The 27,764-nt window shown below is 43.0% G+C and overlaps 1 protein-coding gene across 5 annotated transcripts in view; it reads right to left on the bottom strand.

Moving 5' to 3' along the window:
• The window catches only part of VPS35L (VPS35 endosomal protein sorting factor like), a 118,752-nt gene that overhangs the window by 28,030 nt on the left and 62,958 nt on the right, over window positions 1-27,764 (bottom strand). For 4 of the 5 annotated variants that reach the window (XM_077773226.1, XM_077773228.1, XM_077773229.1 and 1 more), the window contains exons 18-26: window positions 25,463-25,516; window positions 22,148-22,228; window positions 17,178-17,240; window positions 15,978-16,063; window positions 14,023-14,103; window positions 12,027-12,090; window positions 9,481-9,579; window positions 7,920-7,997; window positions 6,961-7,075 (exon numbers count right to left, since the gene is read on the bottom strand). In XM_077773226.1, the coding sequence (XP_077629352.1) occupies window positions 6,961-7,075; window positions 7,920-7,997; window positions 9,481-9,579; window positions 12,027-12,090; window positions 14,023-14,103; window positions 15,978-16,063; window positions 17,178-17,240; window positions 22,148-22,228; window positions 25,463-25,516 (721 nt within the window). The remainder of the gene's footprint in view (window positions 1-6,960; window positions 7,076-7,919; window positions 7,998-9,480; window positions 9,580-12,026; window positions 12,091-14,022; window positions 14,104-15,977; window positions 16,064-17,177; window positions 17,241-22,147; window positions 22,229-25,462; window positions 25,517-27,764) is intronic. The other variant, XM_077773230.1, reaches the window with a different exon arrangement.

The raw sequence follows: 27,764 nt of genomic DNA, 5'->3' as shown, positions 1-27,764 counted from the left end.
CTCAGAATTAAGACGCCAATTGCTCATTGTTGGCAAAAGCAAAAAAATGGGAAAGAGTCCAAATATTTTTCAATAGGAGTTTAGGAAAAAAATGGATGGAGGCCTGGGGAAATAATTTATAGCACTTCCAACCAGAAAAGGAAATGAAATAGAACACTGGACAGTCGTACAAAGAATGGGGTGGATCTTTATGTACTGACAGGGGTTAGGTGGGAAGGGGCATGGGGAGAAAGGCCAAGATTTACTGCTAAGTGAAAAAAGCAAATTGAAAAACATCGCAGAGGGGTGCTTGGGTGGCTCACTTGGTTACGTGTCCCACTTCAGCTCGGGTCACGATCTCGTGGTTCGTGGGTTTGAGCCCTGCGTCAGGCTCTGTGCTGACAGCTCAGAGCCTGGAGCCTGCTTTGGATTCTGTGTCTCCCTCTCTCTCTGACCCTCCCCTGCTCACGCTCTCTTTCGGGTCCCATTCTCTCTCTCTCTCTCTCTCTCTCTCTCTCACCCTCTCAAAAATAACATTAAAAAAAGAAAAACATTGCAGAAGACACAATCCCATTCCTAAGGGTGGTGGGGACAGCATGCATATATAACAATACAGATAGATGTGGAGGGAAGGAGAACTGAAGAGAGGCAGAGCTTGAGAACGAATGAATATTTCTAAATGGATCTATAGAAGAAAAAAATTAAGAGAACTACTGTTCTCTTAACTAGCCGTTAACAATGGCTGTTTTTTGGAAGGGAGGAAACAGAGCAGATGACTGATGACTTTTATTTTGAGGCCTTTTACATTTGTTAAGTTCTACATTTCTTTATTTGTGGGAATTTTTTCAAATGAGCATGAAATACATTTTTTTTTTTTGGTAAAAATCATTAAGATTTAAAATAATGTACAGGCTGTCTATCATTCAGTTGGGAAACAAGTCAGTACCCCCATCACCCTCCATACGTGATAATATAAACTCACACTTGTGACCTCTGAGAGTCAGGTCATGCTTTTGTCCCTGGTATTGTCAACACAGAATAGGACTCAGCACATGAGTCACAACACAGTCAAGAAGCGATGACCCACCTTTAGAGATGGCATTTGGTTTTTTAAAAAACAGATTAGTGCTAATGGAAACCTATCCTACTTGTCAGAGCCATCACCTCCCAGGCTTATGAAGCCACTCTACTCCCAAACAAACCTTCGAAATCACAGGTCCTCCTGGACAGCTAAGATGGGCAGCCCCTGGTCCAGCTCTCTAGGAAAGGGGGCATTGCGAATGCTTGGGACAAAACATCACAAGAGGGTCAAGGCTCCCTCATGTCCCTTGAACATACTTGATTAAAGCGGGACTGGATCCTGGTTACACTCTCTCAAGTTCTATCAATGCTGGTGCTTAACATCTTTACCAGTCTTCAACATTCCCCGTCTCTCGATGAGTGTAGGTTTGACTTACATCATCAATAGAATGGGAACTACTATACAGACGTCGAGACACAGCGTACTACCTCAAACTTTGTATTTTGGACTAAATGTTAATGTCCTTCTACCCTACCCCCAAATTCGGATGTTGGAATCCTATCCCCAAAGATGGTAGTAGGTGGGGACACTGAGGTGATGAGATCATGGAGTGGAGCCCTCACAAATGGGATTAGTGCCCTTGTAAGAGAGGCCCCAGAGAAAACTCTCACTTCTTCCACATGTGAGGACACAGTGAGAAGATGGCAGTCTCTGAGACAAGAAGTCCTCGCCAGACAATGGGTCTGCTGGTAGCTTGGTCTTAGTCTTTCCTGAGCAACAAATGCTGGTCACTGAAGCCACTTACTCTATGGAATTTTTGTTTCAGCAGGCTGAACTTTAGTCTGCAATGAAGATGCACTGTCATCAAGTGACACAGGTGTCTTTGGGTAAAGCCTCAGAGTCCAAACGGCCAGGTGATTATCCAAAGGTGAGTTATCTATAGAGACTTAATGCTAGAATTAAGTAGAATTTGTTATTACAGCGGTTAAGTTTGAGGATTGAAGGAGCCACTAATTTGATAATAGGTATAGAAAATAAGATGTAAAGAAATATGAATGTCTAGAAACAATTATACAATTTATTCATTAATGCTTAATTGTTATCATTGACAGCTTAATCTAACCTTGATTTTGCCATCTGGTTTATGCAGAATGCCTTTTCAATTCACTGAATATCAACACATTGTGAAAAGTCCACTGGGGTCACAGAAATGACTTCTCAGTCCAATGTGCCATCCATGTCACCGGACTCATGTCTTTAGGGTAATGCACAGTCAACACACCTTCCTCCCATCTCTGCAGTGGCTCGCAGGAGGCTGTGAAGGTGTCTCTGTTCATTTTAGGTTTGGATTTCCTGGAGCAGGAAGGATTAAGTACCTCTCATTTCAATTCTGGTTGTTTTCTACTTAAGGCTTATCTAATGTTCAATCTGTCACAACTGGTCTCATGCAATCACATGCACCCAGGGTTAGAAATAATACTTTGTACTGGGGTTTAGAGGAACTAACCAATTTCAGAGAAGCTCAGGGGTGGGAAGAGCACTTGAAGTCAGATCAGCCACTTATTATTAGCTCAATGCTCCTGAGCAAGTCATGTCACACTTCTGAACCATAGTTTCCTCAACTGTAAAATGAACATAAACCACCGAGCAAATACAACATGCTGAACAAGACTAGACTGCTTTGCAGTAAGCTTCAGTTCTCATCAGGCCCCAAACTATCTTCCTGACTTCATTTCCTACTCCTCCCTTCCACATGTACTGTTCCCAGACTGTAGCCCTTTGCTCCTGGCTGCTGTCTCAGCCTCGAATGCCCTCTGCCTCATGTCAGCATATAAAGATCCTCCTTTCCCTCCAGGTTCCTCAATGCCTCCTGTTTTAAGCAGCTTTTTTTTTTTTTTTTTTTTTTTTTTGCTCTTCTAAGCCAAGGGGTCAGCTTTCTTTCCCCTAAAATTCTATTGCACGTTTTATGAACATCTTGCAGAACATTTATCATGAGCTGCCTCGTTTGACTGTAAACAGATTCGCTCTCCCCTGTCAGCACACAGTCTTGAAGCGCATTCCTGGTCCGGCACAATGCCTGGCACAGTGGCATGTATGTAAAAAATGGCCAAGAAATGCAGGCAGGAGAAAGCAAATTGTTGATATTTACTAATATAAGGAGCTGTGTGAACTCACGGGGAGACTCCTGCCCTGCTCCTTTTCTGTGTGTTGCATTATGGGCTGCCCTCCATCCCAGGCCCTTATATTCCATGAGGTGGATGGACCAGGCATGTTGGGATGTGAACATGGGTGACAAGTTTCACGCCATCTGCCCACGTGAATTGTTCTGGCAAAAATAACCTGCTCTGTCCAAGATCAGCAGAGAGGCCTCAGGGTCTGAGAAAACAGCCACATCAAACATTCTTCAGAGGATGGCCTGTCAACGGAACTAGTAAATGTGACCTTAAGAATAAACCCCAATGACTTGGTAAGTGGATGGAGGACACTTTTCTCCATCACAAGCCACCTGTCACTCTCCAGGAGGAGGATAAAAAATGATTTCTCTCCTCCACCCTGCTGTCCAGGCCACCTCCAAGACCAGTGATGGTTCACAGGGGCCAGGGAGCCTCCTCCTAGCAGGCCCAGCTTCTCCTCTCCTTTTTCAGATTCCTCACGGATCAAACCAGCCAAACAGCTTCATTCACCAGGTCTATACAGCTCAGCATATGTTTGAGCCTAACTTGTTTTCTTTTACCTAAAACTAAGAAAATATGTAAAACCTACTAGGAGGCTCTGAGGGGACTCTCTTCTGAAGAGCTAGGTTACTTAGTGGTTTTGTCCATACTATGAAAGGCTTGGTACCATCTTACAGGTATTGATATTATGAAGAATCACCAACCATTATTATCACGGGACTGCCACTCATTCATTCAGCATCTCTGGAGCACCCATGTGGTCGGCAACGTGCCAGGAGGCAGGGATGCAACGGCGAATAAGACATGTCAGATTTTGTGGAGCGGACAGTCTTGCAGAGGAGTAAAGCAGACAATTATTTACCTATTTACTTGCTAAATAACACCAACAGTAAGTCCAGTGAGGGAAAAGTGCCAGGATAACACATCTTCTAGAATAACCTGACCTCATTCTTGGTTGGTTTGGAGGTGGAGAGGTCAAGGATGGTTTCCCCTAGGAAGTGGCCTGTGAGCTAAGCTCTGAAGGATGAAGATGCAAAAAATAAATAAAATTTAAAAGGAAGGGGAGATAATTCTGTAGGAGTGGAAAGCATTGTTATTAATAAGAAGAACAAAACTGTTTTGCTTGTCTTCTCTACTGTTCTGTCTTTGGAGGAAGTGCAGATCCGTTTTTTCCCCCTCCCGCCCCAGGATAATTCGGCAGGTTAATCTTCAAAGAATGATCAGCCTTCCTATGGATTTCTCAAGGCTTTGCCTAGGACAAGTTTGCTTTCAGAACCCTGCAGCCACAGCGCTGGCATTGGATGGAGAACTCCACAGCATACTTCTGTCTTTTGAGAGACAATTCTATGATGTTCATATTTACTGAGCAGCTACTGTGTGCCGGCGAGCCAAGTTCTCCAAGTACGTTCTCTCATTTAATCTGCAACAGACAGGTACTGCAGCCGTCACCTCCATGTGACAGATGAGGAAACTGAGGCACAAAAAGGCCAGCTCGTCCAAGGGCATCCAGCTGGTGAGTGGCAGAGTCGGGATTGGGACATCATCAGTAAGGGACTCATACCGACATCCTGCCGCTGGCCAAATACACCATGGGCTTTCGCACCTCCCATGCCTTTGCTCAAGCCCTTTGCCCCGCCTGGAATGCCAAAAGTTTCTTCTCCCCTTCCCACCTCCAATGGAAGCGACTTCCATTGTACAACAACCTTCCTTTCTCAGATCAGAAGCTGTAAAGATAAAGGAACTAAGACAAAAATAAAGGGTAAAAGAATTTGTTCCTGTTGTGGCCTGGTAATAATCTTCTAGAAAGAACCCCTCACAAACAAGAGCAAACACTTATCTAATGAAGTGGCTGAAAGCAAAGATAAATAGGCATCTCCAGGTGTGAAGCACAAGCCGTGTTTCCCCTAACTACGGGGGCAATGGGTGGCTTTGAGAAAAACACCCCCCCCCATTCCACTCTGTGTGCTACCCCAGTACATCCAAAGGACCAGAACCGGGCCCCTCTGTAAAAAACCTCTGTCAGCATCCCACGCAGCTGTTGAGAGTTCAATGGGAATTTAACGTCAGGCTGGACCCAGTCCTAGCAAAGCCACTGTCCAATAACGAACATACACACGACTGAAGCTGGATCAAGGAAGGTCAGAAAATGGACTGGGGGGAGAGGATTGTTTTCTAACCAGCTGAGAGGGAGTGTGTTTAAGGAGGGGGGGCAATGGTGAACAGCAGTGGCCCATTTCCACAAGCTTCATTTAATTTATATTTAGCCTCCCCATGCTCAGTAATTGAATGTATTATTTATCTTGGCCAGCAACTGCTGCATGTGGCTTTCGGAACAATAATGATAGGCTTTTAAGGTTTAGTGCTATAGCATTTAGAGACTAGGGTAAAAATCATCAAATAAATTATTAAACACGAAGTGGACGCCACATTCCTGCCCCTCATGCAGTGGCTTCAAGTGTGGGATGAGGCAGATGAGGAGGTCCAGAACTCTACATCGAGGGCACTGTCCATCTGCACCGCGTTATCTCCTGGTGTGGACCGAGACCGTTACAGGGCAGCACAGCAGAGCAAAAGCCACCCAGGGCTCTCGTCAAATAGTTCATAGAACAGCAAATCTTTGATGATGGGGGAGACTTTATTTAGCTTAAGAATTTTTGTCTTGCCTTTAAAAAAAAATAGCTGAAGCCCCATATGGGGTGCAGTCATAATAAACTTGCCTGGAATCTACGATATTTTAGATCATGGTCTTAGTTTATAAGTTGGGAGAAGAAAGACTGAGGCTTCTAGAGCCTCCACTTACAGTTCTCTGCTCTGGTACCTGTAGTTCGTAATTTGTTCCTAATGTTTCAAGTTTTGCCAAACTCGAGGGTTCCCACATTGTCTACTATTCCTGAACTTTTTACAAAATGCTCCGTAAATGGCACCAGGATCTCTTACACTCTGTGTTTCGGCCTGCTGGCTGGATACCTCCTGTCCCAGGGGTGACGAGTACACCCTGTCGCAAATACAGGCGACTCTAACACTCAGCCTGAGGGCTTTCTTTGGGGTCAAGTGCAGAGCAGGGCAGAATGATGATCCCAAACAGCCTTTAGTCAATGGCAGTAGAATAAAGCGTAAATAACCCAATTCTCCAGGCAGGACGGTGCCAAGGCCGTTTGACACCTCCTCCTAGAGGTCCCCAGGGGGAATGAATGTACCTCAGCCACCCACAGCGGTAACCTGCCCAGAAGTGCACCTTTTGTTGGCTTCCTTCCCTGTCCCAGCCACCCCCACCCCATCAATCCACAGACACCCTCGGGGATCACCTCCCAAATAAACCAGGTGGCTCCTATACCTTGTACAGGAATGGGTCTTGAGCACAATTTTTATCATGAGCAGTAACCTGCAGAGAGTATTCTTTCTATACTTATTAGATTCCATGTGTAGGTCCCTGGGGCTTCACACAAACAAACATCAGCAAAAACTAAACAGGAATATACCATGATGAGGCAGTCCTAACTTGTAACATTCTCTAGGCACGCTTATCCTGAGCTGCCTGACCTGGCCTGTGTGAGACAGATTTCAGAAGGTCCTTACAGGCTTTCTTCTATAATCTGATTCTGGAAAGGTGTGCATGTCCAGTGTGCTTCCTGCTAAAGAAACAGATCTAAAACTCATCATGTAGTGATCAGTTCTTTTTTTCTTTTCTTCTTAAAGGAATCTCTTTCTACATACAAGCACACGCACGGCTGAGCCAACTTTCCTAACCAGCCAGGAAATGCTCGGAGGTGAGAATGACGGGCTTACCTTGGGAGAGGCACTGGTTGGCCAAGGCAACCTGACCAGAATGCAAGTAGAGGTTGAGGCGCGTGAAGATGCCCCCCAGGGAGGGAATGGTAATGAAGCAGTAGGCAACACAGGCCTAGAAGGAGGGGCAGAAACACGGCAGGTTATGTCAGCAATACCATCGCAGCAGACTGGTACTCCTGTTTTCATCCGTCACATATTTTCAAATAAAAAACACTTGAATAATTAATCTTCTCTTTCAGAGCCCCAATTTTCTCCTCTTGCATCTGCAGCATATACTCCAGATGCGTCTGTGGGAGGAGGGGGTGGGGCAAATGAAGAGAGTAAAGGTATAAGAAAAATAAATCCTCATCCATCATCGAAGGAAATAGGTAACACCTGACACTGAATAAGAAGCAGAATCTGAAACCAATTACTTAAAAATATGGAGGTAATTACAAAAAGAAATTGCTCAAGAAGGGTTTGAGGTGGCTGGCTCTGAGGAAAGAGGTAGGAGCTCAGGGTGGTTGTGATCTACTTTTTTTCCTCACTGCCTTATTTTTGGTCCGACTCCATTTTTCAAAAACACAGATAATGTATTGCTTTGATAAAAATTTTGAGCAGCATACTCAAGAAGCTGGATTTTATTTTTCAAAGCTGAGAACTTTTCAAGGGGGAAGAAGATAGTAGACCTTCCAGTTATAGGCATAAGCTGGAGATAATCCAGCTGGCACAAAACTGCAATTCATCTCTCAACCACCTCCCCATAACACGTATCCAAGGTGAGACTTCTTTGATCATCTCTTTTGAAAACAGTGAGAAAATTGGTTAGTCTTAGATATTCAAGGAAAAGTTAATCTGGAAAATCAATACAGAGCCACCGCTAGGACACACTTGTCTTCTGGGAAGAGCTACTTAGAAACTTACAAATGAAACAACTCAATGGAGTTCAAAGTCTGAGTTCCATCTCTAGAACATACCCGGACAAATGCAGCCGTCTTTCTGGAATGATTTCCTTTCATTACTTTTCTGGTTTCCATTGCCAACCGGTTTACACTCTGGGTTTATGAATTAAAAAACAAAACAAAACAAAAATGGTTATGAAATGATGGCTGACTCAGAAAATTATCTTCCAGAGCCATCTGGACATGAACTGCATACAAGTCAGTAAGAACATGCTTTCTGGGGCCCACACTGGCTAGCACTGAACCCTGAAATGCCAGAGGAGCCGTCAGGCCTGATTCCCTCTCGGCTTGAGCAAACATCTCCAAGAAGATAAGAACAAAAGGCACTCCTGCCTATCAACCGGCCTTGTGAAGGACAAGGTTTCCTGGTTTAATGAAGAGCCGGAGTTCACTTCATTTCCAGAAATCCCACACACGAAGCTGGAAATCTTAGAGATCCTAAAAGAAACCTCCAAATCTGAGAGCAAACCACAGTCAGCACTGCAATCCTAACATGAACCATAAGAAGAGAAGTTAACAGCTGCCACATCATATATAAAACATACAGATGCTGTTCTAATAGCAGTACACGCATCGGGTCACTTAATCCCCACAACCCTACAAGGTGGGCACTATTACCTCCACCGAATTCCACATGAGGTCTCTACTTTCAGGTCTTAAGTTCACATAACCTGATAACCAGCAAACAAATAAAAAGGTTGCTCTCCTTGAGTTTACATGAAGCAATTAAAGAGCCTTGAGGAATCTTTCCACAAATTGAGAAGTTCAGACCTATGGTTCCCCAACTGTGTACTGTGACATCCTTGAAGGTTGTAGCAAGCTCACAGGGGCACTGCGATGTTTTTAGGGCAACAGAGCAGTGTTCAGTTTTTGAACACCGCAGCAAGAGCCGGTGTGAAGTGGCTCACAGATTCAACACTGGACTGCACTCTGTCGCTCAGAGCGACATTCTATCTTTGGGAAACGGGGTTTTCAGCAGCTGCTCTGATCAAAAACTAGTGTGCAAATATCAATGTGAAAAAAAATTAATGTGGATTGATGCCAAGCTGATTCTAAGGTTTGAGAAGCTGTGCCCAATAGGTACACACACTTAAGAGATTGTGATTATTTAAGAATAAAGCTATATTATTTCTTTCAATTTACATATGGTGTTATTTCAAAGAGCTATCCAGTTGTTAGGGTAGGGTGAGTCCAACTGCCTAATAAACAGAACCATTCTTTCCTTCTTTTGGCCTGGAGGGTCCCATGAAAAGCTACCATGATCTAACAATGTGGGGACCCTGGTTAAGCTACAAGGGCCACAGGTTAGTTATTTCTACAACTAATCATGCAACCCACTTTGCCCCTGGCATATGAGAATGAGAATATGCTAATTGCAGAGAAAGACCATCTGAAGACTTAAGCAAAGGAAAACTGCACATTGGATTAATCTTTGTGAAACCACCTTTGAGAAACCACCTTTTATGCCCTAAAGAATAAGGGTGTTACGGGGCCACATGAATCTCAGGTTCAACTCTATGCCTGGCATGTAATCAATATTTATTGAGAAAATAAATGAATACATGAAAATCCTTACATGAATCAACTGCACAAGAACAGGTTCCAGGTTGCAAAACATTGATCTAGCCTCAACATAAAAACTTAGCTGCTGTTCAAAATCACGGCCAAAGGACACCTAGAAGCAAGGAAAAAAGATGCTAAGAGTGTTATCTCAAGGCAACTGTAAGCACATAGCACTGAAAAAGAGTTTCCCTGAGGAGTGCCTGGGTGGCTCAGTCCGTTAAGTATCCAAATGCATATTGGGTCATGATCTCACCGTTCGTGAGTTCAAGTCCAGCATTAGGCTCAGAGACTGGAGCCTGCTTCAGATTCTGTGTCCACCTCTCTCCTCCCCTCCCCATGCTCACGCTCTGTCTCTCTCTCAAAAATAAATATTAAACAAATTAAAAAAAATTTTTTTAACAAAAAAAGAAAAGAGTTTCTCTGAGCTTTGTGTGGCAGGGAAAGTGCTAAGATGACAAGTCATCAAAAATCCCGCCAACAGGAATGAATGGATGGAAATATCAAGAGTACGTAAACATGCACGCACATGCTGCAATATACTCCAATTAGACTTTACATTACTTCGCCCAGTGTATAACAGAAATAGTACCATTACCACCTCATCTTTATGACATAAGCACTGGACTAGAACATAAAAGAATCAAAGGACACAGAACAGAATCTCAGAATGTAAATAGGACTTCCCAGGCTAGCCAGAAACCACTGGAAAGGAAATAATGGAATGGTGTTTGCCAGCTGTGGCCTTTTTACGGAACATCAATTTGGTTATTGGGCGCCATTTGTCAGAGGGATTTCCCTAATACAAGCCACACCTTTCTGCCTCCTGATGAGGATTCCAACCTCAGCAGCTTACTACTGGTGGCTGCTGGAGCCATCGATGGAAGTTTTTCCATCAATAAAAATCTCCCTTTCCCCTATTTCTTCCAATTTCTGAACAGCTGGTTAGTAGGACAAGCTTTACTGTTACAGCAATTATTTTGTTCAGAGGGGATTTAACATTGCTATTTCCATTATAGCTATCAGGTTTCACATCTTATTTCCTCATAGTCTCCACTATAACGTGGTGGCTTTCAGACAAAGCCATAAAAGGATAAAATACCACCTGATCAGTGTATAAATCAAGGGCCAGGAGAGTCACCAGGTAAAAGGTGTATTTCCTGACATGGAGATTGGAAGGCTAATTCTGATTTTGCATCAAAATGGATTATTTTATCTACAGAGTCAGGTGAACAATTAGCACTGACCCTTCTTATTGAACCAGTCACGTGTTCAAGGTTATTTTCACAGGGATCTGGTGATTTTCATCTTGGTCAGCTTTTGCCTTGACATTTGTTTTAGAAGAGGATACTGGCAGCAGTTGGTATTTTAGCTTTGCGCACCCGGATTAAAGCAACGGTGGTTCTGGCTCAGCTGGCGTGGTGGGTTGTTCCCAAAGGCAGCTGAACTATCGCTCCCACACTGCTTGTGCTTTTGCAGTGTCCCCATGGACCCTTCCCATCTGGGGGTGGAGTCTACTTCCCTTCCCTCCAAGCGGATGACCCCGTGACTGCTTTGACCAACAGAATCCAGTAGGATGCAGCACTGGTCATGGTGGGATTTCTGAACTTTGATCTTAAATGGCCTGTGGCTTCCCTCTGTGCCCACACCATGTAGGACAGCTCAGCGGAGACGGCTGGACGGTGGCAGAATAGCAGAGAGGAAGAGGCCACACAGATGAGAAACGAGGCCCCAACGGCAAGGACCTAGACACGTGAGCAAGGTCGGGTAGATCCTCCGTGGCCCCAACCCTGCTACAGAGAACAGCCTGGCTATACAGTCAGCCCACAGGATCGTTAAGAATAAATAAAACACCATTATTTAAGGCTGCTAAGTTTGGGGTGAGTTGTTATGCAGGAACGGGTAACTAAAACGATGNCCACCTGCCAAAATCATTTTTTAAAATCACCTGATGAGCGGCACATTGGGTGGGGGCTTCAGGGAGCCCCTTGTCCCCAGCCCAGGTGATTCGGGCTCAGGCGTGTGAACGTCTCCCAGGCCTGGCCAGTCCGTGTGCTCATTCCCCCGACTGCAGCGATTTATGCAGGGATGAGTCGGTGACCCAGATCAATCTAGAGACTCAGTCCCAGGACTTGAGCTGGAGCCCTTCCTGCTGGGCTGCAGCAATGGAAGGAATGGAAACCTAGATCTCCTGAGGGGAGTGAGGCTGCCTGGGAGGACACCCCGAGAGCAGATCCATGGGCCAAAGACACACAGACGGTAGGTCCTGACGACACCGCAGAGACCCCCGTGTCCAGCTGCTCCGTTCCTGGACTTCGTGTCACATGAGCCAATAAGTCCTCCACCCCACCCTCCCCTTTATTTTTTTCCTTAGGCCAGTTTGTCTTGGCTCTCTTTGCCCCCAGGGGAGTGCTGGCTAAAGTAAGATGTTTTCTAATTTCATCTTATCTTAATAAAAATGAAAAGCACCAGGGAACATAATGTTAACTGCTTTCCCCGGAGTAAGGGTAAACAATTACATCACATTTCCAAGCGCACTGCAACTTCTTCCCCAAGACTTACCATTTGTATAAATCCATTAATCAAATATGCCAGCATTCTTTTCTCATCCTCAAGAGTGAGTGCACTAAAATCAATAATTGTACATAATTAACATCGAGGTAATAAATGCAAGTTTCTAAAGGATATAGAAAAAGCAAACAACTTAACAGGTAAGACTATTTCGCATTTTCCAGATTTAAAAAACTCCCGACAGGCTGTGTTTCTTTCGACGAAAATATATAATCTAAATGAACACAAGTGAAATGTGTGTTTCTCATCTGTCTCAAAGATGGTATTTCCAAGACATATTTATTAATAGCAAAGGAGAAAGTTAACTTTCTTTCCCTTGGAATCTGGACAGCAAGGTCCAACTTCACATTCTGGATTTCAGAGGAGCTGAGTTCAACAGTTCATTATGAAAAATTTCAAACATGCAGCAAAGTGGAAAGACATTTACAGCAAACACCAATATATCCAGCACCGAGATCCCCCCATTATCATTCTACAGTATCTGCTTTATCACCTAACTATCCTTTCTCTCCATCCTATCAATTCAGCTCAGTCTGGGGAGGCATCTTAAAGTAAATTACAGATTGCAACTGCCTCTATTTAACAGCAATATTAATACAAATAAAATAAGAAAATGTCATGTCCTTAAGTTTTCATTATGCATGTGAAGGCTTTGTAACAGTTCCCCAAATTTATTTTTAAAGAAAACTTAAGAGCCTAAAGAAAACAGGAGCTAAGTTTCTTGTGTATTGGTTCGTTCTAAGGGAAAGTACTGGCAAAGACCGCATACCATCTGTTAACAAAGTAATGTCCCTTTCATTCTTTGGGACTCCATTTCCCAGCCTCCTCTGTGGCTGGGTGTGACCACATGACAGTTCTGGCCAATGGGATATGAGGACAAGTGGCGGTGAGCCTTCTGTCCAGCAATGCCCACGGGCTGTACATGGCCATGGTGGAGGTAAGCCTGCTGCTGCCCCACCCGGAAGACAAGGACAAGATCCCCGAGGGAAAGCAGAGCTATGAGACAGTAGGAACCTGGCTGGGGTTCTAAAGCAGAGCTACCCTACCCCAACCTTCTGGTCTTACACCTTTAACATGAGAGAAATAAACTTGCCATGTTACTGAAGCTAAAACCCAGTACCCTACCAACAAGAGTGCCTTTCTGGATGTGTTTTGTGCCTGTATTTCTACTTTGCTCAACTAAAAAGTTCATTGGTTCCATTTATTATGAAGTCTTGATATATTTATTTTTATAACTCTTCATGAGATTGCAAACACAAAGCCATGGAAACAAAGACTCCAAATTTCAGAAGAAAAAAAAAAAAAGAAATATAATTCATCCTGTTGATGGTTACGTTCCAAAATCATTTTCTCAATTCTCAGAGTAGTTTCCAGTGAATCAAGCTGCTGTGCTTTAAAAATCCTTTGGGGACTAAATTTTAAGCCACAAATAAGCAGGAACTGCTTCAAACACAACCAAATGGAAACACATAAGGGGGGAAAAACTAGAAAGCAAAGGAGTGATAATTTGGCCTTTGACCCAAAGGTAAGGCCAATCGATGGACAGGACTGGGCCTCAAGTCTACTGAACAAGTAGAGCCCTTCATGTAAGGAATATAAGCCATTTTATTTGAATTTCAAATAGCTGGCTAATAATGAGAAAGAAATTTGAAGCCTATGTTACTGGGTGAGTGAACTCATTACTCCCCAATCTGCCGCTCTCAAGCCTCCAGGAGACATGGAGTTTGAGTTCACTTGGATGAAACCAGCCTTTTCCTCTCAACAGAAATCCCTTTGTAAAAACATCTGCCATCTCACGTTCTTGGGAAGGTTACCCTCAGCCTCTCTGTTCTCCTGGGCTGGAACGTCCTCATTAGCACGAATTTTAATCGACCCCATAAAATAATATTGTTCACAGTGGCAGCTTAGAGCAGTAATTCCCCAGTGTACTATTTACATGGTATTAAGACCCAATCCATGTTAGGTTTCAGCCTTAAGCGTGGCTTACTTCACAGAGTCATGCATGGTCTTACACACGTGCAGAAGGGCGTTCAGAATGACGGGGTCCTTTGTGGGCTCCTTCTGATGCCTAGAAGACATTTAAAGACAACAGTAAAAGCCATCTCCACTCGCAGCAATGAAAACATGGATTCAGTTTCTCAGCTGCACATATTTGAGAAATAGCAAACGACCCAGCTGGCACTGAACACGTAGTGGGCAATGTCCTGTTTTTCTCTTAATTCTTCTTTCAATAACAAGTTTGCTTTTCTACATATATTCTAACTTCTCCTAAAATGATGGTAAATCCTACAAAATCATGGTAAAACTGCTGCATTTCCTAAGTCAGGAAGTGGGAAAACCTGATTTTTTTTTTTTTATGTATTTCTTGAACCCTCTAAGGCAGTCTACAATAGGTCTAACTTAACTGTGTTAAGTGCCAGGCAAAATTATTAATTTGGCTTCTCAAGTAATATAGAAAGACAAGGTCTTGTAACAAGTATTTATGTGAGGAAAGTATGTATATTTGTTCCAAGCATATGGAATTAATCTTTTAGGAAAACAACACAAGGAAAGCTTAAAAATACATTATTCAGGGGCGCCTGGGTGGCTTAGTCGGTTAAGCGTCCGACTTTCGCTTAGGTCATGATCTCGCGGTTCGTGGGTTCGAGCCCCGCGTCGGGCTCTGTGCTGACTGCCAGCTCAGAGCCTGGAGCCTGTTTCAGAGTCTGTCACTTCCTCTCTCTCTGACCCTCCCTTGCTAGAAATAAATAAAACATTAAAAAAAAAAAACATTATTCAAGCAACACCTAACTCAGTTTTCCAAACTGAGTTTAAGTACCATCTTAACACATTTTATTTTGCCATATCTATGTATTAATCTTTAGAGCAACTTTAACTTTTTAAACTTAACTTGTCCTAAAAAATACATGAAAACACCAATTAAACTAATTATATATTACCTAATATAACTTAAATTAAATATACAACTTTTATATATTTTTAAGTTTTATTTATTTTGAGAGAGAGAGAGAGAGAATGAGCAGGGGAGGGGCAGAGAGGGAGGGGGGAAGGGCAGAGAGGGAGAGAGGGAGAGAGAATCACAAGCAACCTCAGTGCGGAACCTGATGCAGGGCTCAAATGGACAAACTGAGAGAAATGACCCGAACCGAAATCAATAGTCGGACGTTTAACCAAGACTGAGCCACCCAGGTGCCCCTAAATTTACAACTTTTAAAATCAAAACCAGGGGTGCCTGGATAGCTCAGTTGGTTAAGCATCTGACTTTGGCTCAGATCATGATCTCACAGTTTGTGGGCTCAAGCCCCACGTCGGGCTCTGTGCTGACAGCTAACTCAGAGCCTGGAGCCTGTTTCAGATTCTGTGTCTCCCTCTCTCTCTGACCCTCCCCTGCTCATGCTGTCGCTCTCTCAGAAATAAATTTTTAAAAAACACTAAAAAAAAATCAAAACCAAAATCTTTCCTCCATGTACTACCTAAAATTAATTTATGTTCTGCCAGCAATATGGCAGTTTGGGGAAAACACAGATCAGTCAACAAAAGGAAAGCAACTAAATATGAAAACTGATCATAAATATGAATGTTGAAGATGGAAAGCTTTCTAGCCCTGAGACCTTGATCAATATGACTTTATTTTTATCTTTTAAAATGTTACTCCCTAAGTAGCTCATTAATGGACTGCTCCTTCCAAACGCACATCAGAATACAATGTAGGCGATAGCTGGGCTCCAGCTAATGCTTCTTACTTACTCTGTCTTCTTAGGCACTAATTACAAGCTTCTATCATGACTGCTCCTTTTAATGTGGTTTTCCTCTCAGTGTTATTTTAGATGTTAAATACATACACATCATTAGCCTTCAAAAGTACACAAACCAATTCCTTATCAACAGGTTTCACAAGGGCATTGGGAATCCCAGCTCCCGATTACTCCATGTTACACTTACTTGATAAAGACTTCCATGATGCATTTGCAAACCTCCACCCGCACACTCTCTTTCTGGAACATGTCCAGAAACGGCAAAAATTTTTCCTAAAAATAAAATAAAATAAAGTACTCTACATGCAATCTACACAAGTTACTGGGAGGAATTTGTGGGTCACTTTTTCTTTGAAGGTCAAAATGGAGAAAGTCGTTCATCTCTCTCTAAGGCAGGTCAGAAGGGGACTCCCCTGAGAGCAGGGAGAGGACCCAGTACCATTAAACCACTTACATGCTCCCAGGGCGTCAGGGCTGGGACCAGTTAACATTTTGGGAGCCATCTGGCAAGCTTTAGATGACCTTGGGCTTTTCCAGAAAACACAACACAAGGTGGGCTTCAGTCTTTTTTACGACTGTACTGACCAGAAAAAGAACAGTTGTTCAGAGTGACCTCCACATCCTGGCTCTACCATTTACTAACTATGCAACCTCACTCATGTTACTGACATTCCTCCAGCATCCCATCTGTTAAGTGGGAATCCTAAGTGCTCCTACTTCCCACCCGTGCTGTGGAAATGGTACAGACAATGCAGGCCAAGGTCCAGCAAAGTGCTTGAAGAGTATGGCAAATGTCCACAAAATAACAAGTTCTATTTTTCATGAAAAAGCAAACACACTCCTGTGAGTGCACATGAATGGAGACCGGAAGAGCGAGGAGTGGGAGGAAAGAGGAGCCCCTAGATTTGTGCTCACCCAGGGCACCCCAGCAAACATGAAGGGGCAGGGCAGGGTATTTGAAAGTTTGAGGGAAAACCGAAAAATCTCAACTCTGTCAGTCACTGAGACAACTATTAGTTCAGCGTATTTCGTAGTTTCAATGCTAGACTGCACGTGTGATATAAAGTAACCTATGGAAATCAGTGTGGAAGAGGAAATGAGGAAGAGAATGTCTAGTCTGACTCCAAAGTTTGAGAAGCTGTGTGGTGCTCAAGACAGGCATACATCCCATCAGTGGGTCATGGAAGAAATACAGATAGTATTTTTCTTTCAGTCTGGGTACTAATTTTTCAAACGCTCATTAAGTTGTTATGCCATAAATACTGAAGTTGTTTAGACCTAACCACTTTATAAAAGGAACTGTTAAGCATTTCTTTTGTCCAGGGACACCAAGCGAACCTCTGGCTCAGAACCAGATTTCCGAAGGTAAGTAAGGCACGTTACTTACCACTGAGAAGAGAACAGAGAAATCATGGAAGTGGGCAATCACCTTCTTAATTATTGACTGAAGCTGCAAAACCACACAGAAAACACATCTTATTTAATAAAATTCAGATATTTTTAAAAGGCAACCCTATTCCACTATTTGAAATTATAATTACAATAAGGGAACCCTGGATCACTCAGGAAAGGGGGATTACTGGGGTAGGTTAGGCGCTGTCTTAGTCTGGGTTTGCCCATCTTACTCCGCAGTGTTGGGGAAGCCACTGCTCAGCCTCATCGTCTTTGATGGAGAGCAAAGCAGTGTCTTGCTCACTGTGAGGATTAAATGCGATGGTTCCTGTAAAGTGCTTAGAGCAGTGTCGTGGGTGTCCTCGGAAAGCTCTCCATTAAAGGCAGCTATGAATATTCAAGGGGTGGGCAAACTTCTTCAAAGGGTCACAGAGTCATCACAACTACTCAACTCAGCTCTTCAAACTCAAACGCAGCCCCAGAGAACATGGAAACAAGTGGGTGTGGCTGGTTCCAATAAAACTTTATTCACAAAACAGGTGGTGGGCTACATTACATATGGCCTATGGGTCATAGTTTACAGACCCCTGTTCTGGCCCATCATGGCCCTGTGTTTCCTACTTCTATGGAGAGGCAATGAACTGACTTTGCTGGTGGAGTAAAAGACCATGTCACTTACTACCCAGGGATGGTGCACAATCTGAAAGGTCAGCCCCAGACACCCAGGTACTGATGTCTACCACCCTCACCCTGAGATGCACCCAGTTCTACTGACAGGGAGAACCACAGAGGTGCTCTAAGGAAAATATAAACCGTTGCCCCTGACTACTGTCAAGAAGAGAGGGTCGTGTGGGCGGCTCAGTCATTTAAGTGTCCAACTTCAGCTCAGGTAATGATCTCACGGTTCGTGGGTTCGAGCACCGTGTCGGGCTCTGTGCTGACAGCTCAGAACCTGGAGCCTTCTTCGGATTCTGTGTCTCCCTCTCTCTCTGTCCCTCCCTAGCTCATACTCTGTCTCTCTCAAAAATAAATGTTAAAAATTAAAAAAAAAAAAGAATTTACAGACAAGTACTTTTGTTTATACTAAAAACACTGCTGCTTAAATCATTTGCAAAGAAAATTATTCTTGGTCTAAAAATAGAATATTAAGAGGTACGAGGCTCCATTTCATAATTAAGTAGCTTACTAGGTCAAGCAAAAGACAATATACAAGCCTGCCAAACTTGTGACAATGTGCCCAGGCAGAGCAGGGTAAGAGAACAGTTTCTGAAACCCTATCTACTGCAACGAATCCCTTTAAAGCGCAACATTTTTAAAATACTGAAGTCACACATAATGCATCTCTTCTAATTTAAAAAGACAGATTTTGAAGTTCTTCATGATTTCATTACGAAGATGCCAAAACAAAGAAAAGTCAAAGAACAGATAACAAACAGCCTTTCGCTCACCACGTAGAATCTACAATGACTAACATTTTGCTACACGTGGTTTACCTCCTAACCAATCCATCTACCCAGCTCAATGGCTGAATTCATAAACACACAATGCACGCATATATTTTAACTTTTACCATTCTATTTTTACTTTTGTAAATACACAACGCATGCACATTTTTTAACTTTTTATTTTGAAATCATTTCAACCTTGCAGGAAACTTGAAAGAAGAGTAGAGAACTCCTATGTTCTTTTTACCCAAGTTCACCAATTTTTAATATTTTGCCTTATCACTGTACATAAGACGTATTATTCTTTTTCCTGAACCACAAGAGTAGACTACATCTATCAGGTCCTTCACCCCTTAATGCTTCATTTGTATTTCCTAATAATCATATTCTGAGAGTATTCACATGCTGTTATCAAAGACACAAAAGTTAACATTGATGTAATTAAAGACTTTTATCTACTCTTAGTATCCATAACCATATCATGTCGACTAGCTCAATATGTTCTCCACAGCTTTATTTTTCCCTCTCTTCAATACGGGGTCCAGTCCCGAATCATGCAGTACATTTCATTTTCATGGCCCTTTAGGCTGTGTTAATATGGAACAGCTCCTGAGCCCGTGCCATTCAGGACGATGGTATTTTGGAAGAATACAGGTCAACTACTTCATAGAATGCTCCTCAGTTTGGGCATGAAGAATGTTTCCTCATGACTAAGTTCAGTCATGCACTCTCAATGCCAGGGCCACATAGATGATGCTGTATCTTTCTCACGGTACCCTACCTGCAGGCATATGACATCCACTTGCTCCTCACCAGTGACAGGAATTCTGGTTAGCAGGTCAATGCCTGTCTCAGGTCTCCACTGTACAGTCACTAATTTTCCTTTGCGATTAATGCTCATTTTAGGAAGACCCTTTGAGATATGAAAATACCTTGCTTCCTCCTCAAACTCTCCTAGATTTAGCATCCATTGAGGATTCTTGCTCGAAAAATGAAGATTCTGGTCTTTACTGTGACGGTTGCTAACAGTGATCTTTCAACTCTATCATTTCTTCCCCAAGTCTTAGCATCCCGTGCCCGCCTTTCCCCTCACGTATCTACTCATCACAAGGATGGACCCCTGGATTCCTACCTTACTCAATGGATTATAATCCAATACTGTCCTTCTTTCTTCTGGTGCTCCAATTGGGGGCTTGTGAGAGTCCCTTCCAAGCTGCTCCTGTGCCCTTTTCATCAGCCCTACCCCTATCAGGTTTTGGTGAGTCCTTTCTCATTTTCTGGTACCGGAAAGTATTTCAGGCTCACTGTGTACCTTTCCTAACCCAGACCTGAGGTGAGCTAATTCTCCACAGACCCCATGAAATTTCATGCTTCTTTTTTTTAATTTTCTTTTTTTAATGTTTTATTTATTTCTGAGGGAGAGGGGGTGAAAGAGAGAGAGAGAGAGAGCGTGTCATCAGGGGAGGGTCAGAGAGAGAGGGAAACACAAAATCTGAAACAGGCTCCAGGCTCTGAGCTAGCTGTCAGCACAGAGCCTGATGCGGGGCTTGAACCCACGAACCGTAAGCTCATGACCTGAGCCAAAGTTGGACGCCCAACCGACTGAGCCACCCAGGCGCTCCGAGTTTCAGGTTTCTTAATGTGACATGGCTGGCTCCAATAAAACTTTATTCACAAAAACAAGTGGTGGGCTACATTACAGATGGCCTATGGGTCATCGTTCATAGACCTCTGTTCTAGCCCATCATGGCCCTGTGTTTCCAGACTACTTCTGTCGAGAGGCAATGAATTGAGTTTGCTGGTGGAGTCAAAGGCCATGTCACTCACTATCTGAGGATGGTGGCACAGTCTGTAAGGTCGGCCCCAGATATCCAGGTGCTGATGTCCACCACCCCTCACCCTGAGATGCATTCAGTCCTGTTGACAGGGAGAACCACAGAGGTGCTCTTTTGAAGAAAAATATAAACCCTTGCCCCTGGCTACCGTCAGAAAGAGAGAATTCACTGAGGAGTAGTTTTGTTTATACTAAAAACATTGCTGTTTAAATCATTTATTTAAATCGTTTAAGACAAGGGGCTTGCAAACTCATATAGCTGGCTGTCCGGAATGCAGGCTGATCCCCAGGTATCTTTTATATGCTGCTTCTAGATATGACAGAGTAGTACAGTGAAATTATTCCTCTCTTTCTTAGAAATGGACTACAGTAAAATTATTGTGTTAAAGTCTTGACTTAAATGGGTCCCTAGGATCAAGGTCTTACCAGATATTCCTCAACAAAAATTCTAATCCGTCTCAGTCTTCATCTGCACCCAAGATCTTGACAACCCACAAAGGTTATGACCTTTCCCCTACATGCTTTATTCATTCAAGGATGCTTACCAAGAGCCTGCTATGCGTAACTATATATTATTTTCATTAAATCTAGAAAAATGTCAGGTAGTCAGTGCCTACTCCATAAATTCTAATGATAAACTATTTTAATTTGCAAATGGTAAAAACATTCTTAACAAAATGTTACAACTCTAAACTTCTTACAAGAATGTGTAATTAATTTTCTTATATTATATGAAGCTAGAAATTGATCACAGGCAATAAGTGTCAGAACATCACATTATAAATAAAAAAACAAATTAGTAATCAGGTCAAAAGTTACTTTAAATGAACCTTTGCTGGGTTCTGTATTGGAGGGGGAAAAATCTGCTATCAACGACATAATACCGAGTCCACTGACAAAATTGCAGTAGGGACTGTGGTGTCGACACTAGGAAAATATTAAACTCCCTGAAGTCGATTCCCAAATTGTGGTTACAGAGAATGTCCTTATTCTTAGGAAATAGTCACTGAATTCTTCAGAGGCCAAGGAGCATGATGTATGCAACGTATCCTCAAAGGAGTCAGAAAAAATGTACACACATATTTATGTGTGTGTGTACACAAGATGATGATATAGCAAACATGAAAAATGTTAACAGTTGGTGAATGTGAGTAAAGAGTAATGGGAGTTCTCTAAGCTACTCTTTCAATTTTCCAAGAAGCTGGACCTTATTTCCAAATAAAAAGTTAGTTTAACTGGAAAACCGAGGCCCTTTACTTACTGGTGCCAAGCACATGTGCCAGAGGATCCCATATCACAGCTCACCTAATCCTCACAACCACTCTGAGTGTAGGACTATTATTCCCATTTTATAGGTAAGGAAACTGAGGTACAACAAGTAACTGAGTAAAGCATACACGGCGAGGATATGGCAGAGCTAGGATTCGAACACAGGATTATTTGACTTTAAAGCCTCATCCATGCAACATGCCTATTTGACCCAACAGAATAAAAAATTTTTTAATAAATAGTTTATTGGCAAGTTGGTTTCCATATATCACCCAGTGCTCATCCCCACAAGTGCCCTCCTCCATGCCCATCACCCCCCACACAACCATCAGTCCTCAGTTTGTTCTCAGCATTCAAGAGTCTCTCAACAGAATAAAATTCTTAACAGTGTGGAAATGAGAAAAGCAAATCTGTTACCTGAGGGTAGGAGTCTTCAAATGCACGATCTGGAGTCATGTGCTTGATGACATCAGCCAAAACGGTGTTCACCTCTCGTTTCTAAGTGGGGAAAATAAACCTATGTTCGACACTGAAAGGCAGTTGCTGACCATTTTTCCAGGGGAAAGGACTAATCACTTCAGAATATATCACATACCTTCCAGGAAATAGTTTCAAATGCTCTGCAGGAAATAATGGAAGGGGAGAAGTCCTACCTCTATCACAGCCCTGAAGGTAACTACTTTTGCTCCAGGTCAGGACCAAAACGTTGTTTTCAAAAGTAATGGAGCTTCCCCTGGGTGCTGGTGACACTGGCCGTGCCACTTTCTGCCTGCCTGTCCAGGCTGCACCCCAGGCACTGGCTGGAGCACCGAGGCATTATGGGAAGTGCACAGGCTCAGCCCCTACAAACTGGGTGACCTTAATGCCCACTTTACCTCTATCATCTCTATCAGGGGTCAGCCAACCACAGCCCAAATTCAGCCCTGTGCCTGTTTTGGTACAGCTCATGAACTAAAAATGATTTTTTATATTCAAACCAAAAGAATATTTCATGACCCAAATTATGAGACTCAAATTTCACTGTGCATAAAGTTCCTTGGAACACGGCTGTGCTCACTCATATTGTCTGTGGTTGCCTTCGTATACAATGACAGAGTTGGATACTTGTGACAGAGATGGTCTGAGCCACTAAGCATCAAGTATTTACAATCTGGCTCTCCACAGAAAAGGTATGCTGACCTGTGGTCCAGAAAAGTGGAAGAGTAAAGCCCCCTGGCAAGGTGTCTGTGAGGCTGCACAGCTCACAGGTAAAGTGCCCAGTATTTGTTATTTAAGGTTTCTGGATCACAGATATTTGTCATCTAAATAGTTGTCATTATATTTACTCTCTCACTTAATGCTCATTCAACTCCTTGGCATGGACAGGATTATTCCCATTTCACAGGTGATAAGTGGAGGCTCAGGCAAGCTAAGTGACTTAGCTTAGTGGTGATTCTGAAGCTGGGATTGGAAATATGCCAGGGAAGCCGGAACATCTTACAACAGAAAGCAAGGAGGGCATTAAAGACTATGGAGAGCACGTCAGATGGACTCGGTTGCCACTTGAAGAGGTACCCAGTGGACAAAGAGGGGACAAATGAGCATCAGCAAGAATAATGTAATTCAAGTATATTTAAACCCATAAAAGACACCAACAACTACTCACTGATCACCTTTGGGGATGCTGAGGAATCAAATCCTTATTCTAAAACTAGAAGAGGAGAGGGGCGCCTGGGTGGCTCAGTGGGTTGTGTCCAACTTCGGCTCAGGTCATTATCTCATGGTTCGTGGGTTCAAGCCCTGCGTCAGGCCCTGTGCTGACAGCTCAGAGCCTGGAGCCTGTTTCAGACTCTGTGTCTTCCTCTCTCTCTGGCCCTTCTCTCACATTCTCTCTCTCAGAAATAAATAAAACATTAAAAAAATAGTAATAAATAAATAAAATCAGTAGAGGAGGAAAACCAGCATCAATCCTGCCTTTTTCTGTACAAACTTGCCCTTCAAGGCAACCAAATACCTGATATGAGGAGGTCCTCTTTCTACAAGTATCCCAGCTAATAAACAAAGAAGAGCTGATAATAATTCCAAGTATCATCAATCTGCAGCCCCTACAAAACGGTTAGATGCAATGAGCTTCAGCGGCTGCCCACATTGTAGGGAGACAACCAGACACCAGGAGCCTCCCAGGGGAGGTAGCAAACCAGCACCCACAGTGCAAAGAAAATCTACTCTGAAGCTGATTAAGTCTCTAGAAGTAACTGCCCACTGACAGGAAATACAGACAGAAGAACACAGTGGACACAACCACGAGATATAACTAGTCAGTCCAGACTGGGAAGCTCTACAGGACAAAAGACCCAGATTCTTCAACAAGTAAATCACGGAGGATAAAAGGGGACGGGAGCAGGAGAGGGGAAAGAGAGAAAATTTATAGTCTAAAAGAACCCTTAGGAGTCTACCACATATATGGGCCTTATTTTAATCCTGAATGAACAATATTCTAAAAAAAAAGACAATTGGGGAAATTTGAACAGTGACTGATTTTTTTTATTCATTATTAATTTTTTGGTTGGGACAAGACTAAGGGAATCTTATATTTTAGATATATGTGCTGAAAACTGACAGGTAAAGACAGGATTTGAGATTCGCTTCAAAATAATAATCCAGGGGTAAGGATATAAATGAGACAAGACTTGTCACAAGCTCATCATTTCTGGGTGAGGATTATAAGGGAAATCATATGTTTGAAATTTCCAAAATAAAGCATAAAACAAAAATTGGACAGAAGAAACGCAATCAACAGACCAGCTTTATGTAATGTTTAAAACGAGGCTAAAACAAATCTATCAAGGTAGAGGGCAAGATGGGGGCCTCCAAAGGTTGGGGGCTGCGACTAGGAGCAGAGTCCAGGGAGCTTGCGGGGCTTAGTCCCTACTTCTTGATATGGACCATGATCATATGGGGAGTACTTTCTGAAGATGAGGTAGCAAATTCACAATACATGCATTCTTCTGCATGTATGCTAGACTTCAGTTTTCACCAACTGATGAAAATAAGCATTCTGGCAATAGGATTTGAACTCAGTCTCGCCTGCTTCTAAAGTCTCTGCTATTTGACAGGAACAGAATTTCCCAGACTGAGGTTCTAGTCTGGGCACAGGGAAAGAAGTACCTTTGCTTAGAAAAAAATTACACCTATGTCAAATATGTTTGGGAAACGCTACTTACTGGACCCCCAGGAAAAGTCACAATGTGCTTTACAGTGTAAGCATCAAAGGTGTCTTGTGGGGAAGAAACTGCTTCACTTGGTAATGGAGCACCTCCCAATTTGCACGTGAGCAGAATACTTTTGTTACAGTACACATATCAACGCTCCACAACACTATAGTGTAAAGGATGCAATTTTTATAAATTAAGGACAATTATCACTGTAAAATGTCTTAATGCCTATGATAGCCTTATTCATTATTATATAAACACGAATAAAAACATAATTCTTCCAGGGGCACCTGGGTGGCTCAGTCGGTTGTCAGATTTCAGCTCAGGTCATGATCTTGCAGTTCCTGAGTTTGAGCCCCATGTCAGGTTCTCTGTCGACAGCTCAGAGCCTGGAGTCTGCTTTGGATTCTGTGTCTCCCCCTCTCTCTGCCCCTCCCCTGCTCACACTCTGTCTCTCTCAAAAATAAACATTTTTTAAAAATCAAAGAAACAAAAAACCCCATAATGCTTCCAAAAACAATCCCCTAGCCACACATACCGTGAAATGCTTGCAGGTGTACTCCACCCACACCTCAGCACAGTTTATGTAGTCCTAGGGAAAAAGTAAAGATGTCTTTATAACAGGAACACCATGGCTGATCTTAGAGTGAAAGCTCATCACATGCAAATCCCTTCAAGGGCTCCGATAATCATGAGATGACAGTGATAAGAATTCTATGACAGAAAAGTCTGGCCCACTGATCTATCAAGAGGCATAAGTTATAGAAACACAGAAGCTGCTTGAAACTAACTAGACTTTCATTCCTGAATAGCTACTTTGGCCAAGATAGAAATCTGGGAAATACTGAAGGGCAGGGGAGATTAAAGTCAGGAGTCCTGGCCACACCTCAACAGAGAAACCGACCGTGGATCTGGTTGAAGAGTCCAGCCAGCTTTGCTTAAATGTGGTTTTTCCAGGGGCGCCTGGGTGGCTCAGTCGGTTGAGCGTCCGACTTCAGCTCAGGTCATGATCTCATGGTTCGTGGGTTCGAGCCCCGCGTCGGGCTCTGTGCTGACTGCCAGCCCAGAGCCTGGAGCCTGTTTCAGATTCTGTGTCCCTCTCTCGCTCTGCTCCTTCCCTGCTCATTCTCTGTCTCTCTCACTCTCTCAAGGATAAATAAACATTAAAAAATTAAAAAAAAAAAAAGCTGAGTGACTCTACTCATAAAAAAAAAATGTGGTTTTTCCAGGTTCTGAGGAAAAAAACAGGCTTCCTGCCTTTAAAATATAATCTTTTTCTGATAGAGAGATGCTGTACAGGTCATATAAAGGTTAAGAAAACACTCAAGATTTTAGGTAGGAAATCCTGTGTTAGATTCAAGTGGGGGTGGGGACCCACAGAGAGACAGTGGGGTGATCACGGAAACAGCAGTTAAATGCTAAACAGAGCTGCCTGCCCGGGGAAACATTCATGTGAAAACAAAATGCTTGAGGAAAAATAAAGTCTGCAAGTGTATCTCTTCTGTTCTGACACTTTAATGGGAGGGAAGAAAATAGTTATGCCATTCACACAAGAAAAGCCAGCTGAGAAGGTAAACTTAATGAGGCCTTGATGAAGTTGAAGACTGAAGAAAACCATTCATGTGGGCTTTCGATGCAAGGTTGCTTTGAAGCAATCAGGTACAGGCCCCACCGGCCCAGAGACTTCGGACTTCCGCATCCTTAACAAGCTGTTTAGTTACTCAGGTTAACGAGCGAATTTCAACAGCTCAAGTTAAGTGACGGTTTTGCTCAACTTAACGTAGGTATATGACTTGGTAAACAAGCTTCTAATTTTTCTAAGTTGGATTGGTATTCTCAATACACTATTGTAAATGCGGTGACTGATAAGAGGGTTATCGCTGAACTCCAATATTTCCTTCTCGGTAAATGACTGTCAAATGCTACACACCCATATTCAATTATTTGCTGTGTTCTAGACTAGATGTTTGTGTCCAAAATGCATACGTTGAGTGTCACAGCCCTGCAGTGTGACAGCATTAGGAGGTGGGGCCTCTGGGAGGTGATGAGGTCATGAGAGTTGAGCCCTCATGAATAGGATTAATGCCCTGATAAAATGGACCCCAGATCACCCTCTCCACCTAAGGAGAAGCTGGCAGTCTGCAATCCAGAATAGGGCCCTCAACAGAATCCGACCATGGTGTCCCCGATTTCAGACGTGCAGACTCCAGAAGTGCAAGAAATCAATTTCTGTTGTTTGGAAGCCACCTGGCCTGTGGAACTGTTACAGCAGCTGAGCTAAGACATGCTGCTGGCAGGAGAGAAACAGTTTGAGAGGCAGTGAAGTCTGCCCAGCTGGTCCTTCAGCCAAAGGCGGGCAGGGCCATTTACCCAGTGGCGGCCACATAACTAGCTGGTGTGTGGCCTACAAGGACGGTGCGACATGAAACCCAAGCCCTGCAAGACCATGGCCATCGCTGCATGCGTCCCAGCACCTAACAGCAGTGGGTCCATCCTTCCAAGTCTCTGTCTAAGGGCAACAATTACGATTCCCTTTTGCTAATTATAGGTTTGACTGCTGATCCTCCATTTAAGAATATCCTAGTCAGTTGACATTTCCAAATGCAAATACTATAGACAGCTGCACTTTGGATGCTGTTTGCAAAGTCAGAGCAGAGGTCTTACAAAGTTTCAAATAGTTCTAATTTTACACTTTTACTACATCTTGAAGACTAAAGATTTAGACGTAATTAGGATAGAAAAATCAAAGAAATACATCTTTAGAGTTATCAATTCTCCACTACAGGTTAACAAAAATAATTTAAAATAGTATTAGTTCTTAAAAGAAAAACTCAGATGTT

Source organism: Crocuta crocuta, unplaced genomic scaffold (genome assembly GCF_008692635.1).
Source record: "Crocuta crocuta isolate KB4526 unplaced genomic scaffold, BGI_CrCroc_1.0 scaffold16, whole genome shotgun sequence".
In the NCBI taxonomy this organism is placed as follows: Eukaryota; Metazoa; Chordata; class Mammalia; order Carnivora; family Hyaenidae; genus Crocuta; species Crocuta crocuta.
The sequence above is the reverse complement of the archived record's forward strand: the minus strand, read 5'-3'. Positions and strand labels throughout refer to the sequence as shown.